Source organism: Grampus griseus, assembly GCF_964374135.1.
Source record: "Grampus griseus genome assembly, chromosome: 20".
NCBI lineage: Eukaryota > Metazoa > Chordata > Mammalia > Artiodactyla > Delphinidae > Grampus > Grampus griseus.
Window position 1 is genome coordinate 19712731 of NC_139014.1, and position 17421 is coordinate 19730151.

Below are 17421 nucleotides of genomic sequence, written 5' to 3' on the forward strand. Positions count from 1 at the left end.
CTCACCATCTGCCAAGGGGAGGACCCCCAAGGGCAGGAGATCGGAGACGCAGGATAGTGTTGGCTTTCTTAAAAGAGTGGAGACACAGCCCTCGGGCCCTCGGGGGATCTGACTCAAGCCACGACCCCGCCTCGCTGCCCCCGGTACCAGGCGCTAAGACCCAGCGGGCGCGCCGGCCAGTCCCGGGCCCCTGAGCCCGCCAGCCTGCCCGGCAGCTGGGCCGGGACGCCAGCTCGCGGAGGGAAGAGACAGCGGCGCGGAGGGGGCTATGGGTCGGGCGGCGTGGGGGCTGCTGTGGCTGCTGCTGGGCAGCGCCGGGGCGCAGTACGAGAAGTACAGCTTCCGGGGCTTCCCGCCCGAGGACCTGATGCCCCTGGCCGCGGCCTACGGGCACGCGCTGGAGCAGTACGAGGGCGAGAGCTGGCGCGAGAGCGCTCGCTACCTCGAGGCCGCGCTGCGGCTGCACCGGCTGCTGCGGGACAGCGAGGCCTTCTGCCACGCCAACTGCAGCGGCCCCGCGCCGCCCGCCGCCGCGCCCCCCGGGCCTGCGACCCCCGGCCCCGACGGCGGCCGCGGCGACGAGTGGGCCCGCGAGCTGCGGCTCTTCGGCCACGTCCTGGAGCGCGCCGCCTGCTTGCGGCGCTGCAAGCGTTCGCTGCCCGCCTTCCAGGTGCCCTACCCGCCGCGCCAGCTGCTGCGCGACTTCCAGAGCCGCCTGCCCTACCAGTACCTGCACTACGCGCAGTTCAAGGTGTGCGTCCAGCCGGCGGCGCCTCCTAGTCGGGTCGAGGGGAGCGCGGCTCCTCGCGTGTGCTTGGGGCTGCGGGCTCTGGCCCTGCTGACCGGCCCTGTCCCCACGCCGCAGGCGAACCGGCTGGAGAAAGCGGTGGCCGCGGCCTACACCTTCCTTCAGAGGAACCCGAAGCACGAGCTCACCGCCAAGTATCTCAACTACTATCGCGGGCTGCTGGACGCCGCCGACGAGCCCCTCACGGACTTGGAGGCCCAGCCCTATGAGGTGGGGTGCCAGGGTAGGGCCAGCCCTGACGCAACTCCCTGAGTCCCCCATAGGGCCCGTGGGGGAGGGGAGGTGTGGGGGTCCCCTTGACCCCTGTGCCGCGTCCCCTCCCCCTAGGCCGTGTTCCTCCGGGCTGTGAAGCTCTACAACAGCGGAGATTTCCGTAGCAGCACCGAGGACATGGAGCGGGCCCTGGCCGAGTACATGGCCGTCTTTGCCCGGTGTCTGGCTGGCTGCGAGGGGGCCCACGAGCAGGTGGACTTCAAGGACTTCTATCCAGCCATAGCAGGTATCCACCCCCGTGGGCATCCCTTTCATCGCAGGGCCCTGCTTCCCAGAACTTCTAAGGCACCTTAACACAAATATTCATTCCATACACATTTACGGAGCGCCTGCTAAGTGCTTGGGAGGCGGACAGGCATAAGGCGTTATCCCTACCCTCAGACCCTTCAGTCGGCATTGGCTGAGAGGGACCAACAACACCTGCCACTGGGTGCAGAGGGCTGCAGTAGGGAGTGTCCAAGGTGCTGGGCATCGGTGCAGAGAGGAGGTGACATCCCAAAAGGGTCTGGGGAGGTTGGGTTCATGGGCCTTCCAGGCAGAGGGCAACGCAGGTGCAAGGTTGCTGAGGTGGGAAACGATCCAGCAGGTGTGTGCAGAAAGCAGTTTGTGGCCAGAAATCACACCTAGTCTGGGGATCCCTAAGGGCAGAGTCCCTCAGCAGGGGCAGAAGGGACTGTCCTGAGCTTCTCTCTTTGGGCTTCAGTCCCACCTGCAGGCCTCACCTGCCAACCTCCCAGTGTGCCCTGGCTTCCTCTGGCTTTGGGGCGGTGGGTGAGCTGTGGGGGTGATAAGTCAGCCCAGGCCACTGTAGGCTTCCGCCGCATCCCTTGTCCCTCGACTGTCTCGTGGGATCAGCAGGCAGAGCTGGGACTGGAAGCCATCGGCCGTCCTCCCCATCAGCGGGATGGAGCGCTTCAGTACACCAGCTCCTCACCGCTGCCACCCCCACCCCCAGATCTCTTTGCAGAATCCCTGCAGTGCAAGGTGGACTGTGAGGCCAACTTGACCCCCAACGTGGGTGGCTTCTTCGTGGAGAAGTTCGTGGCCACCATGTATCACTACCTGCAGTTTGCCTACTACAAGTGTGAGCGTCCTGGGGGGCTTGGGGTGGGGGAGAGCACTGCACTGGGAATGAAGCCGAGCCAGAATTGAGGACCCTTGGTGATGGGAGGGAAGGCTGGCGGTGGTGAGGCAGGTGAGAAGCTTGTGGCGGGGAACAGAGAGCAGCCTCAGGGGAGAATGCCAGGGCCTCTTGGGTAAATGACTAGATAGTCAACAACTGCACAGCACTTGACAGTTTACAAAGCCCTGCCACATCTGTTTATCTCACTTGATCCCCTTACAAGCAACCGGTAGCTGGCGTTACTGGACCCATTTTTCAGATGAGGAAGCCGAGGCTCACAGAGGGTCAGGGGCCATTAGTTAACATGGCTAATAAAAAGTAGCACCAGCACTTAAGGCCGTCCTCACTTACGGGGGATTCTGGCATCAGCCGGGGCTAAGATGGTCAATCTCCAGGGTTTCTGCAATGCAGAGATGCCAAGATTCAGACGGGCTGGAGCTGGAGAGGAGGAGCTGAAGACCAAGGGCCAGGAGACCCTTTGTGTTCTAGTTGGCAAACAGGCTGAGGGCTGCGCCACCGGCTTCTGATTCCCCAGTGCCATCATTCTCCAGCTGTGTGAGCTCAAGCAGTTTACCTGACCTCTCTGTGCCTCAGATTTCTTATCTGTAAAATGGGGATGACAGTAACAGTGAGGTTTAAATGAGTTACATGGAGCATAAGGTAAGTGCCCAATACATTCTAGCTTGTATTATTACTGGGTGGGATGAGGCGCCCAACAGGTATTCTGGGAGGCAGCTGGGGAGCCAGGGGCACTGGACTAGATTGGGAGATAGGGGTGGGTTAGTTGAGGGTTATCCCTGAAGGTGGGGAAGTGCCAGGGCCACTACTCACTCCTGTCCTGCCTGCAGTGAACGACGTGCGCCAGGCCGCCCGCAGTGCCGCCAGCTACATGCTCTTTGACCCCGAAGACAATGTCATGCAGCAAAACCTGGTGTATTATCGCTTCCACAGGGCCCGCTGGGGCCTGGAGGAGGAGGACTTCCAGCCCAGGGAGGTGGGCATCGCCGAGGCATTCTCAGGATATACGATTTGATTAAAAAAACAAAAACAAAAAACAAAAAAACATGGCTTCTTCCAAAGGCAGGGTGAGAAATAAAAAGGAAGAATTTGGGTTGTAGTTGGAGTCCTAGGTTCAAACCCACCAGCTGTGTGGTCCTGGGAACACTACTGGCCTTTTCTGAATCTGTTGCCTCACCTGCAAAATGGGGGTGGAACAGCCTACGTCTCCAGCACAGTGCCTGGCATGTGGGAGGTAAAAAAATATCTGTCCCTGCCTGCTCCCTTCCCCACTCTCACCATGCTCACTGCTGGCCTTTGCCCTCCTTCCCCAGGGACCCCATAACCTGGACCAACTGAGGAACCCCTTGGAATTCTAGGGCAAGACTGGCAAATATGGGGCACGTGGTGCCACTCCCCACTTCCTTGTCAGTGGCAGACTTTGCGAATCGATTTAGGCACTCTTTCTCACTGAGCCCTCAGAATCCTTCTTAACCCGGCGCTTCAAGCAGCTGTGATTTTTCGACCAGCATGTGAACTGATACCTGTTCCCTGCTCCTCGAGCTGTGAAAGGGCCAGAGGGCCCAGATCCTAGGAGCTCTGGCCCCTCCACCATCTGGCAGCAGGGCCTGGCTCACCTCACTTTTCTTCCCTCCTCCCAGGAGGCCATGCTCTACCACAACCAGACAGCTGAGCTTCGGGAGCTGCTGGAGTTTGCGCACATGTACCTGCAGTCAGATGACGAGGTAAGTGGCCCCTTGCCCTCCTGGCTTGGGTGGTGACGGACACCCCTTGATCCTCTTCCTGGGGCCGCTGTGCCGAATCTCAGCCTCAGCTCGTGGCAGTCAGCCATTGTGAAGCAGAGGGATTTCACCTGTCCCTTGTTTACACCTGCCCTCCTCTCCCCACTCCGTGTCCTCACACCCCCGTTCTCTACATGTCTGAATCTCGCTTCTCCTGGGCCCAGCTCTGGTGGCGCCTCTTCCAGAAGCCCTTGCTGTACGTCCTGGCTCTGTCTTCTGGGCTTGCAGTGCCTACTCTGACCGTCTGTGCCTCCCTGGACCGGAGTTACTTACAGCCCTGTCTGTCTCACCCCGCCCTTTTCTCCAGCCAGTCTCCTAGAGGACTGGGCTCCAGGACAGGGACCAGGTTATTCCCAGCTCTCCCATAGCACCTGGCACAGAGCTGGCCCTCAGAAACTGGGCTTGAATGAACCAGTGAGTGAATGAATGAACACAGGACGCCAGGAAGGAAGGACCACGGTGTGTTATTACGTTGATTCTAAATGAGGGTTTGAGAGCCTGAATTCTCTGAGGTGTGGCCGCCCAGTGCTTATTTATCTATCCCCCCCATTGTTCATGCACCCATGCCCCCCCTCATCAAACAGGGGGCCAGGTCTGCACAGTGAGCCCCCAGGCTTTGGTGCTTACCAGACTTGGCTCCACCATTTCCCAGTTGGATAGCCTGCAGGCAAGTGTTCGGTAACCCTCTAACTTCCAGTTCTTCGTCCATGGAATGGAGAGAATAATGGCCATCTTACACTGCTGTGGTGGGAATTCAATGAGATCTAGGATGCGAATCACTTAGTGTAGAGCTGGCGCATAGTAGGTTCTCGGGGTGGTAGCCATTTTGATTACTGTTATTTGTCGCTTGCTGTTTGCCAGACACCGTGCTTGGGGCTGTGGTAAATTGATGAAAGGCACAGTCCCTCGCCCAATCAGATCACCGTTCAGTGCAGTGGGAGAAGTCAGCACGGGGTGCTGGACGAGGCCTCCAGACCCAGCCAGGGTCATCAGCAAGGGCCGCATCCTGGAGCTGATGCCTGGTGTTGGAGGGATAAACAAAAGCTATCCAAGCACAGGGGAGTAAAGGTGTTCCTGGCCGGGAAGCAGCATGAGCAGACAGTATTCATGGACTAGCAGTGTTGCCTGGATATTTACGCTTAAAAGGTGGGCTGTGGAGAGGAAGAAGGTTACACCAACCCTGAAGCTCTGCTGGTGGAGCCCCATGCATCAGTTCATTGAGGGGGCAGTTTGGGAAGAGGACTTAGGGAGAAACCCTCTAGTTATTCCTGTGTGAGGTCTTGAGTGTGACTGGGAAGGAGGGGTTTGGGACCAAGATGGGATGGGAGGGCCCCTCGGCCAGGAAGGGAGCCGATCCGGGTTTGTGCCTGCTATGACCTGGTTTATCCTCCCATCCTGGCGCTGCTCTAGATGGAGCTGAAGGAGACAGAACCGCCCGTGGAGCCTGAGGAGCCCCCGTCTGATGCCGAGTTTGAAGGGGAGGGCGACTACGAGGAAAGCATCTATGCCGACTGGTGGCAGGAGCCAGATGCCAAGGGCGACGAGGCTGAGGCCGGTCAGCGACTTGTGTCCCGGTGGAGGGGCGGGGATGCAGCCTGGGCTAGACGTTAGGGACAGGAGGATCCAAGCACTGGCCTGCAGAGGCTGTGGAGTAGCTGTGCTGGGTGCTGGCACCCCTCTTCTGGGGGCTTCCGGCCTGTTAGCAGCCCCTGTCCCACCTGGTAGAGGGGTGGGGGTGACATCCTTCCTGGAGGAGGGACCAGCTGAGACCTGTTCCTGGGGACCCTCACTCCTGCCTGCACCACCTCCCCGAGGACAGCACCCAGAAACCTGTTGGGGATGGGAAGCTAACCCCAATGCTCTCTCCTTTCATTTTTCAGAGCCGGAGCCTGAACTAGCATAAGAAGAGGGCCCCCGGCACCCCTCAAGAGCTTTGGGAATCCCGGGCCCAGTGGTACCACCCCCACCAGCCTGGGCAGCAACAACAACTATTTATTAAACATGTAAATGGACATAGCTGACCAGGCCCCATCCTGTCCCAACTGTGAGCACTGCTCCCCAGACCCCTCTTGCCTCCTCTCTGGGTCTCTGGACCACCGTATGTTGGTGCTGCAGCGGCTGCCGGCCTGTCCTCCTCCTAGTGTCCTCCCCACCCGGTGGGGCAGTCTCCTGGAGGAGAAGATGCTAGCTCTTCCTAGTCGGGGTCTCAAGCTGAATTGCAGACACAGCAGAGGGGCAGCTGGCATCCCGAAGAGCACTGGACCAGGAGTCCAGCGGTTCCTGGCACATTGGCCGTCAGTGCTCAATAAACATTTCTTGTTGAATGAATCACAGCATTGGGGTCCAGACTCCCCTGGGCAAGTCCTTCCCTCCTTCCCTCTGCACCCATCTCCCCTCATCAGTAAATGTGGAGACAGGTGAGGGGCCACAGTTTGGCCTCTGTGGATGGACCCTGGGTGTTTGCAACCACGAGGAGCATCAGTCTGCCATTGCAATCTGCCACTAGGGGGCGTGAGGATGCAGTTCTGCCTGAGTCCTGGCAAGATGGTGGTTTCAGATTTCTAAGGTGGTATGTCCTGTATTTTCCTAGTTCAGCATCGCTTCCCTCAGGGAATGTGGGGGGGGGGGGGGCAAGGACACTTACTTCCGGTTTTTGCTTTCCAAGCGTTTACTGAGAGCAAGCATGCCCTGCGCTGCCCTCTCTGCCCACTCTCCCATTCATTCCACGGCAGGGAACAGACCCTCTTAGTGGCCAGAGGAACCCTAGGGATACGGCTTGATAACATGAGACTTTGTGGTGGCAGTGGGACTGCCAGACCATCTTGCCCAATCTTGCATTGGCTCTGGGGGGGCAGAGAATTTGGAGGTGGCTACCACCCACCCTGTGATTTCCCCCCCCACTTCATGATCCCGAGCAGGGAAGTAGGGGCAAAAGGGGTCTCTCTGCGGAGGGACACCGGGCTAGGGCCAGCCAGGTGACAGTTCTGGCCCACTGCCCACATTTCTGTTCTCCCAGCGGTAGGGTGGTGGAGGACCTTTCTCCTCTTACTGGAAGGTGGAGCGGAAGCTGGTAAGCCCAGTTCTCACCGTCCACACCCCTGCCCAGATGTGCCAGCTGACGTGGCCTGAGCCCTGCCCATCACTGTGTCCAGGAGGACTCCCTGCCTCACCCCATGCCCTTCTCCTGGGCCTTTGGCGAAGATGAAGAAAGGAAGGACAGAGGCGGAGTGTGGAGCACGGGCGGGGTCAAAGCTGGGGGCGCCGGTGACCTCACTGCTCCCTCCCTCCCGTAGGTGGGTCTGCAGTGGCAGCGTCTCCAAAGAGCTCCCAGGTACCAGGGCGGCCCTGCCCCACCCCACCCCTCTCAAGCTGCTGTGTTGTCAGCTTCCACCGAGGCCCCGCCCCCTGTTTCTGGGAGGGGCTGCCCTCCGGGGCTGACCCTCCGGAGGGTGGGGAGTGGGGACGCGCTCCAGCATGCCTGCGTGAGTAGGAGCTCTGGAATCTGGACCGCTGGGTTTGAGTCTGAAAGCGCCTGTGTGCGGGAGCGAGAAGGCCTGTGTGCTTGTGTGTTGGTGTGGATGCGAGCGAGTGCCTGCGTGCACGTGTCTGAGAATGTCCGTGGCAGCGTCGTGGGCGACAGTGCGGGTTTGCGCATGCGTCCCTGAGGGTGCGCGCATTCGTGACCCTAACCCTAGAATATGTGATTGTACTCAACGCTTATGTATTGGGCACCTACGAGCCGGGTACGTCGCAGGTGCTGGGCATACAATAGTGGGCAAAGCAAGCCAAGCACCCCCTGCCTTCCTGGAGCTTGCATTCCAGCGGGGAGACAGGCAATAAACAATAAATGTTACAATGAATGAGTTATCTGGCTATGTTAACATAAGTGCGTTGGAAAAATAGAGCAGGGTGAGAGGATCGGGAGAACAGGGCGGGAATGGGGGTACGGTTTAAGAAGTGTGTTAGGGCTTCCCTGGTGGCGCAGTGGTTGAGAGTCCGCCTGCCGATGCAGGGGACACGGGTTCGTGCCCCAGTCCGGGAAGATCCCACATGCCGCGGAGCGGCTGGGCCCCCGGGGCCTGTGCTCCGCAACGGGAGAGGCCACAATAGTGAGAGGCCCGCGTACCAAAAAAATTTTTAAAAAGTGTGTTAAAAAAAAAAAGAAGTGTGTTGATGTGTGTGTCCAAGTGTGCATCTGAGGGTGAGGGTGTGTGTGTGTATGTGTGCGCGTGCGGGCGTGTGCCCTGGGAACAGAAGGCCGCCCCTCTCTAGGTACTCACCCCGGCGTTACCTCCCCTTCCAGTGGGCCTTACTTAGCTTCTCCATCCCTGGCAGCCACCAGCCACCAGCCACTCCCACCTCTCTCTGATGTCAGTGTCTCCCCATTGCCCGGCCAGCTCCCCAGACCGGTGAGATCGAGTTCTAGCGAGTCCCAGCGAGTCCCAGCGTGGGCCCTCTGGGGCCCTCCAGCCCATTCTCCCAAGCCCACCCAGCCCAGACGCCTTCACCTCCTCCACGTCTCTGTCTCACTCGGTCCTCTCCTTACCCCGCTCCCAACTACCCACCCAGCATCTCAGCAGCCCTAGCATCTGTAGCAAAATGGCTAGAAGGTTAGAGACAGCCAAAAGGGCACTGGGGATGATGACCTCACACAACAGAGCCAGACTCAGATGTCTCAGAGGTGTCCTGGATCCAGAAAGGCCCCGCCCCAAGCAAAGCATCGCTGCTACAATGTGTTGAATACCCACTGTGTGCCGGGCACTTGGAAGGTTCTTTACAGCCTTCAAAACAGTCTTCCGGTTCCTGGACTTCCCTGGCGGTCCAGTGGTTAACACTCCTTGCTTCCAGCGCAGGGGGCAAGGGTTCGATCCCTGGTCCGGGAACTAAGGTCCCGCATGCCACGCGGCCAAAACAAACAAAAAACAGTCTTGCAACATAGATATCAATTCCCTTCTGCCACAGGTGAGGCTGAGGAATGAGAGCAACCTGTCCAAGGTTCCTCAAGGTGGGGGGTGCCTGAGCTGGGTTTGAAACATTTCTCCCTAAATCCATGATACTCAGAGAAGGGAGAGAGCAGAGAACACCGTGGTCTCCTCTCTCTGGTCCCCGGAGCTGGCTTTGTCCCTTTAGGCTGTCAGCTGGGGCTGGGGAGAGGAAGGTGAGGACCAGATGTGGAGACAAAGCCCACACATTGCCACAGCTCACCGAGGGAGGGAGAGAGGGAAGGAGGAAGGGTAGAGAGGAAGGGAGGAAAGCAGGAAGGGGAGGAAGGGCAGGCAGTCAAGCCTCACTCTCAGGCCTGATTCCATAGCCCAGTCCCACTTCCCGCTGTTGGCTCCCTGGGATTGGACCAGATGTTAGAGGGCCTGGGGACAGACTCGCTGGGGTCATTTAGACCAGCCTTGTCTTGAATCCTGAGAGGTGATGGCCAATGGAGGCAGGGGAGGGAGGGTCCTATGGGATTCCCCCAAATTCTTGTAAATTCCAGAGGAAGAAATTCCCTGCTTAGGTTTGAGAACTAGTTCTTGAAGTCTCACCCTAGTGTTCTCCTCCTCAGGGAGAGTACGGTCCCCCTGACCCGCTCCTGTGTCAGAAAGCTGTGTCCAGTTGGCACTGGGGCCAACCTCATAAGCTTACTGGGGGAGTCCTGGCAGCCGCAGGGCCCAAGCCCTCTGCAGCTTCCCCACTCAGGGGCCTTCATCCAGCCCTCCTCTTGCAGCTTCTCTCCAAGGATGGCTCCAGCAGATGGCCCCAAATTCATGGATGGGGAAACTGAGGCCCAGAGAGACTAGATTGGGCTCCCAGGGCTGCATGATAAAACTCCAAGATGACTTGGGGATTATATGGGAGTATGCTGAGTGCTGGGGCTGCCCACTGGAGCCAGCCCCAGCCCACACTGGGGACACATCACCCCATAATCACCACCTGCCTGGGTGCCAGCTGGCGCCGGGGTGCCTGAATAGCATCTCTTCTGACCCCCAAAAAGCCCTTGCGGTGGGAGCACCTTTCATGCCCATAACTCAGGTGGAGAAACTGAGGTAAAAGGAGGACATGGCTGCTTGTTTACCCCCCTCCCCCGCCCCATATACTTGATCCTCTGAATCTGTGGAATAACGCACTAAGGTATGTCCCTTGGTAAAGAAGAGGCCAAAAAAAAAAAAAAAAAAAAGAAGAGGCCAAGAGAACTTGACATTTTCTATTTGGGGTCATCTTTTCAGCTTTCCTTTAACGAGAAGAGTGCTGTGTTATGTTCCTGGAGCGAAGTAAGTGGTGGCCATTTGAGATTCTTTTCTTTTGAGCATTTCGCTAAATCCTGGTGGCTTTCCTGGAGGAGGAGGCTAGAAAGGAGTGAGGTTCAGACAGTCTAACTGGGGAGTCTGGCCTCTTTCCCTGGCCCTGGGTGGGTGTGGGAAGCAGGGGGTCTTTCTGGAGGTTTCACAGCCATGAAGGAGATAACATAAATTTTTTGTTATCTCCAAGTGAGGTTATGCACACAGTTACAGAGACACAGGAATGAAGTCAGAAAATGCTTGTCATGTAACTTTAACCTTTAGCATAATTATTTTGATAACCATTTTTTTTTTTGGTAATACCTTGATATCCTCAAAAATGGAAATGTCCCTGGCCTTGGAGCTCCTCCCCGGCCCCCAGCACATACTTCGGATGGAGCTGGCTTCACAGCCGGGTCCAGGCTTCACCCGCCCCCACTCTCCCTGCCCCTCCCCCTCACTACTTCCAGGTTCTCTGCTGGGGCCATAAATTATCCATGAGCTGTAAGTTGGCTGCTTCTTCAACTGCAGGCTGAAGTGCTGATGAAATATTCAAGGATCTCAACTCTCAAATTCCCTGGTGGCCGCAGGATGGGACTAGGGAAGCTGGGATTAATGTACAAGGCTAGGGGCCTCCAAACCTTGGCCCTAGTTCCCACCGAGGTGGAGTCCAGGTCAGGGAGACCGGGAAGGCCAGTGCGCGGGAGGAGGTGGGGGAAGGGTCTCTTTGCATAATCGATGGCAGTGGGTCTGTGTAGGGCCCTCGCCGGCTTAGAGGGTTTAGAGGAAGTGAGGGAAGGTACTTATTTAGTCCCTGAGGAGGGCCTGCCGGCCCCTGGCTGCCCCACCCCTCCCCCAGCCTTGGCTCTCTAATCCGGAGGTTTGCCTGAAGTCACACCTCCAGCTGACTTCTCCCAAGGTTGGTTCTCATCTGCCCCCCTCCCCCCAACTGCCAGGAGTTTGCTTGTGTGACCTTGGGGAAGTTCCTCTCCTAGCTCCAAATTCAGTGTCCCCAAATATACAAGGAAGGGGCCTCTTATTAATGAGTACTCCTCCCTCTTCCCAAGGATTCTCAACAGGTGGGAGAGAAACTCCTGCCGTGTGTGCGTGTGCGCGCGCGCGCTGACACGCACGCACGCATGCGGGCCGGGGAGGGGTGGCCTCTCGGTGGGAAGGGTGCCTGTCGGGGCAGGCGTCGCCCCTGGCTTGTTGGGGGAGGGAGGGGCAGGCAGGCAGGCTGGCAAGGCGGGTGGGGCCCCAGCTGTGTCAGCCTGTGAGTGGAGTCGCCCAGGCCAGGAACTGGAAGCGGGGTGACTCAAGCGGCAAGGCCTCGTCCCCTCCCTTCCCCCAACCCACTCAGGACGGGGAGAAGGTTACTCAGAGACCCAGGGAGACGCAGCTCCAGAATAGAATCCTGATGCTTGGGACCCTGCCTTTTGGGCTCCTGAAGCCCTGAAATCGTACTTTGGGACGGTTGAGGTGGGTGAGGGGGGAGGAGGGGGCCGCTCGGAGATGGACATTCTCTGGACAGGTCCTGACCCTCCTCCAGCCTTTCCGTCCACCACCACTGGCCCCTGGTATCTCGCCCTGGCCCGCGCTATTTCTGGCCCATCCTATCTCTGTTTTCTTGTCTCCCTGTTTTCCCTTTGACATTCCATCCCCGCCCACACACCTCGCCTCGCTGGGAAGTGTGGCTGGAGCTACCTCTGCTATTGAGAGCCCTCCCCAGGCCGGCTGGGCACACACCCACTGGGCCAGGCCGTGGGCAGCCTCTGGCCTCGAGGTTCCTCCCCTTGGACAAAGGGGAGCAAAAATGGCAGGAGCACACCCACCCTCACCTCTGGGGCCTTGCACCGTCCTGCCCTGTTCCCACTCCTGGCGATGCTTGGGCCCACTCCAGCCAGAGCATTTGGGAGACCCTTCTGTAGCCAGTGTCCTCTCCCCAGGCCTGAAGGGGTCACCCTGAGCAAGTCCCCTCACCCAAACGCCAGGGGCAGTGGACAGGGGCAGCAGTGCAAACGGAGTTGCACGGACATGGATCTACATAAGTTACAAGTCAAGCTAACTGTTCAAAGGTACACCTTATTACTAACAAGGACCTACCGTATAGCACAGGGAACTCTACTAATTTTGTGATAACCTAGATGAGAAAAGAATCTGAAGAAGAATGAATATATGTATATGTATAACTGAATCACATTACTATACGCCTGAACCTAACACAACATTGTGAATCGACTATAATCCAAAAAAAAGAAAAAATGGATACGTGAAAATGCTTAGAGAAAATGCTGGAAATATACACAACAAAGTATGAACAGCGATTATTTAACTATGATGGGAATATAGCTGATTCTTTTTCATTTTTTATACTTAACATGTTTTGTAATAAGGAAGAGAAGAATAAATGCTCTTTTGTTCAAAAAAAAAAAAAAAAAAATACACCTTGCCAAGTATACCTCCACCGTGACCTGAAAGCCAGGCTGGAATTCAGACTTCTGACTCCTTCTCAGAACATGGAAGCCTGCAGAAAACTTCTCCCTGACCCCCAGCCCTGGGCCATCTCCCCTCCCCTTCGCAGCCCTGGCTTCCCCCACACCACAAACGGCCTCCAGCATGTGGATGCAGGGACCACAGCTTGCATGTCCCCGCTGTGTGCATCCCTTTCCCATAACTGCCCCTTGTAGCCCCTTGGCCTACTGTGCTCACACCATGCACAGTGCTGCTATCTGAACAGGAGAAAGAACCTGAGTAAGAGACCCACAGGCCCTAGAAGCAGGGTCAGAGCTGGGCACGTACCCGTAGTGTGATCTCCAAGGGCCAAGGCATCAATCTGTGTACGTTCATCCCCTTGGCTCTGTGTGGAGGGACGCGACCGCAGAAGGACCAGAGCAGGGGCCTAGGTGTACGGATGGCTCTGCCCCTTTGCCTGGGACTTTGCCCCCCGGGAATGACTTCCACTTATCCGTGCTCCTTTCCCGCTGCTGTAACACCAGGGGAGAGCTGCTGGGTGGTGGCAAGGGACCATCATCAGCCTGAAGTTTAGCGTCCCGTCTGTTTACCTGGTCTTCCTTTATGGAGGCGGCCATCCCCGAGGCCAGGCAGAAGAGGAGGGAAGAAGGCCGTGTGTATTTGAGTGTACTGGGGAGAGAGTGCTGACTCAGCTGGGGTTTGTGTGTATGAATCTGTGCCTGTGAGTGTATATCCTTGAGGTGTGAGCATGGAAGGGTGTGTGTGTGTGTGTAACGTGTGCAGATCTAAATGTCTACTTGCTTCTGTCTGGGGAAGGGGCCTCCACAGAGAAAGGACTGATAACAGAGACTCATGCACCTCCTTATATGGCCCAGAGGCCTCGTGGAGGTTGAGAAGAAGGGAGAGGAGCTGAGGAGGGTGGCCGGGCTGCCTCAGTCCCCTTTCTCCAGGGAAACGCCTCCCATCCTCCACCGGCTCCCCTCATCAGACGGGCCCCTCTTTGCCAGTAACTCCTGTCTCTGGGGGGACTTGGGAGGGGCCACTTGATGCCCTTTCCTCCTTTACTCTGAGGCCCCACGAATCTGCAAGGTTGAATTAACTATATGTGTTCTTGGTGGCCCAAAGACTCCGCTTCCACTGAGCTCTGGGCAAGAGAAATTAGTTTAAACTGCAGGGATATGAATGAGGGCTAGACACCAGAAGGAATTTACCAGTGTTAGAATAAGGAGACAAGGGTATTCATATAAGGGAGGCTGGAGAATCTCCTTTCCTGGAGGTTTGTCAAACAGAGAAGTCCCTGCCTTTAAAGGCTTGGAGGCAGGGGACTGGGTAAGATGGTCTTGTGGCCTTTCCTTCAAGTTCAAGCTACAGAGGAGACTGTGGCCACAGGGACTCTCATCCCTATCCCTAGGCACCTCCTTGCCCCATGAGACCAAATCCCCTATACAGACAGCTGATTCTAGTAAACCTCATTTTCTGATTCTTTTCTGTATCCTACAGATGAATCCTCAGTGCCTAGGAGGCAACAGTAGGTGCTTAATAAACGTGCAGAAACTCCCTTGATGTGGGAGATGCAGCTCTTAGCCCAGTCTTTCCTGCTGCTGTGGTGATGCCTCCACCCAGTCTCAGGCTGAGTTTTGGGGCCAGCTTGTTGCAGCATGTTCTAGGCTGACATGCAGGGAGAATTCTGGGGACACACACACAAACACACAGGCTTTATTCTGAAGCCTTATTTCTGTCTCTCCACCCCACCCAGGCTTCTCCACCCTTTTGCAGTCAAACAACCTACTGAAGTCAGGAGAAAGAAAGGGGTTAAGCCAGGCTTAGGTCTGGACATGTGTGTGTCTGTGTGTCGCCTTGTGTGGGTACGTGAAGTGGGCAGGGGAAGATGGGAGGTGGGAGAGGAATGAAGAGAAACGCTGGAGGGGGCAGCAGCCTAGGATTGGGAGCTCTTTTCCTCCCAAGCTGGGGGCTGGCTGCTGCATGGCGCAGCAGGGTGGCAAGCAGGTGGATGGGGCACAGGGAAGGTAGGGAGAAAGAAGTTGGGGAGTAGGGGAAACAAAGCACAGGGCAGTGGCCAGGGCATGTGGATGGTAACTGGCTGGGGATGTTGATGTCTCCCTGACCCCTTCCAGGAAGACTTGGATGGCACAAGCCTCAGAAGTGAGACTGTTTTGCCATCATTCCTTTCTCTGGTGGAGAAAGTGGTCAAGGATGGACATGCCTCCATCCAGCCCATCCTGAGGGCTAGCTTTGGGGATGTAAAGGTTTTTTGAGCGGGGGACCCTTTCCTGAACAATCACCCCTCCAACACCGACACACATGGAGTGGCTAAAATGACCTGTTTACACTTGGCCCTCTGGAAGCCCTTTGAGGGTTGGGGTCATTTGATTTTCCCTGTCACCAGGGTCTAACCCAGTGTCTAGTATACAGTTGGTGCTCAATACTTGTGTGTTTTTTAAAAAATAAATTTATTTATTTATTTTTGGCTGTGTTGGGTCTTCGTTGCTGCTCACGGGCTTTCTCTAGTTGCTGAGAGCGGGGTCTACGCTTCATTGTGGTGCGCAGGCTACTCATTTCGGTGGCTTCTTTTGTTGTGGAGCACGGGCTATAGGAGTGAGGGCTTCAGTAGTTGCAGCACGCAGGCTCAGCAGCTGTGGCTCATGGGCTCTAGAGCGCAGGCTCAGTAGTTGTGGTGCATGGGCTTAGTTGCTCCGCAGCATGTGGGTTCCTCCAGACCAGGGCTCGAACCCGTGTCCCCTAGCATTGGCAGGCGGATTCTTAACCACTGCGCCACCAGGGAAGCCCAATACTTGTGTTAATAAATGAATGTCTGTAAGACCCTTGGCACACTGTACAGCAGGCTTTCACTTCATCAACCACAGAAAGAGCCTTGTCTTCTCAACCCGCCTACTGGGAAGTTCTTTCTTTTCTTTTTTTTTTTGGCGGTACGCGGGCGTCTCACTGTTGTGGCCTCTCCCGCTGCGGAGCACAGGCTCCGGACGCGCAGGCTCAGCGGCCATGGCTCACGGGCCCAGCCGCTCTGCGGCATGTGGGATCTTCCCGGACCGGGGCAGGAACCCTTGTCCCCTGCATCGGCAGGCGGACTCTCAACCACTGCGCCACCAGGGAAGCCCTCTTTTTTTTTTTTAAATTTATTTATTTTATTTATTTATTTTTGGCTGTGTTGGGTCTTCGTTGCCGCACGTGGGCTTTCTCTAGTTGTGGCGAGTGGGAGCTACTCTTCGTTGTGGTGCACGGGCTTCTCATTGCGGTGGCTTCCCTTGTTGCGGAGCATGGACTCTAGGCATGTGGGCTTCAGTTGTGGCTCGCGGGCTCTAGAGCGCAGGCTCAGTAGTTGTGGTGCACGGGCTTAGTTGCTCCGTGGCACGTGGGATCCTCCAGACCAGGGCTCGAACCCGTGTCCCCTGCATTGGCAGGCGGATTCTTAACCACTGCGCCACCAGAGAAGCCCTGGGAAGTTCTTTCTGATAACTAACCCAGACTTCCACTACTGAGGGGCCTGCTGCCCCATTTCTTTTATGCCAGTGTTGATGTCCTTTAGATCTGCTGCCTGACTTTTTCCAAACCCACCAATACTTTCTCTTTGACACACATCGTGGTTCTTCTGCCTCTCCCCAGAATATTCATTTTTGCCTTTTCCCCAGCCCCTCCCCACTGCTTTGACATTTTATGTCTATGCTATTATTCCACCAGGAGAGCATGTGGACCTTGAAGTTAGAAAAGGGGTCTAGTTTAGGATGTGCCATTTTCTAGTTTTGTCATCTCTCTGAAGCAGTTTCCTCATCTTTGAAATGAGGACCATTTTGTTGCCCTAACAATTTTTCAGAATTGTCATGAGAATTTTTTTTAAAAAACCCATCATTAATTTAACTTTAAGTTTTAGCAGTTGTCCAAGTGACTTCACAAAACTTCCTTCACCCCCATGAGAGAGCTGTAGCTCATAAACCCATTTTACAGGTGTGGAGAAACAGGGTGAAAGACAAGTAATTTGCCTAAGATCATATAGCTACTAAGTAGCAGAACCCGAATCCAGGACTTCTAATTGTAAAGCTCATGAGCAGTCCATCTTTTGGGAAAAAAAATCCCAGCCCAGAAACAAAAGCCTATGAAATGCTATACTAATACGTTATTACCACTTTGAGGCAAGGGTGAATAAGCCCAAAGAAGCATCATGCCTGACGCTGAGTTGGCTGGCCAGTGAAGTCATCTGTCCTTTCCCATGGCCCCTCCTGACTCACCTGTTGGACAGGTAGGGGGAAGGGGAGAGTAATCATTCTTACCTGCTCGGGGGTAGGGTGGGACAAGACACACCCCATCCCTTCCATTGGTTCTTTCCTTAGTCTTACTGACAGTTCCTTGCCCAATCAGGAGGAAGTAACCCTCAATCTGCCAATAGGTGAAGAGTTAGGATGGAACCTCAAGTTGGAAAACGTCTCTAGGGCCGAGTGGCAGTCCCTGGGGCCAATGGCCAGCGGATAAACAGAGGCGGCGGTGAAAGGGGACTGGGCGCGAGGCTCCGCCTCTCCATAGGACAGTCAGGCCAGGCAGCCAGTAAGCCCACATCAGCGGGTGGGCGTCTCCCTCAGGGGCGGAGCTTCGAGGGGGCGAGAGGCGTGGCTTGGCTGTCAGGTCCTTTCGCCTTTTGTTCGGTTA

The 17421-nt window shown here is 56.3% G+C and overlaps 1 protein-coding gene across 1 annotated transcript; it reads left to right on the forward strand.

Annotated features, from left to right (window-relative positions):
- Positions 1-268: 268 nt before the first annotated feature.
- P3H4 (prolyl 3-hydroxylase family member 4 (inactive)) lies at positions 269-6322 on the forward strand (the record flags this gene model as incomplete). Its single annotated transcript, XM_082678892.1, has 8 exons — positions 269-751; positions 866-1018; positions 1136-1307; positions 2037-2165; positions 3053-3198; positions 3863-3946; positions 5414-5558; positions 5884-6322. 8 exons carry the CDS (start codon positions 269-271, stop codon positions 5904-5906), a joined length of 1335 nt encoding a protein of 444 aa, XP_082535018.1. The 3' UTR covers positions 5907-6322.
- Positions 6323-17421: the final 11099 nt, after the last annotated feature.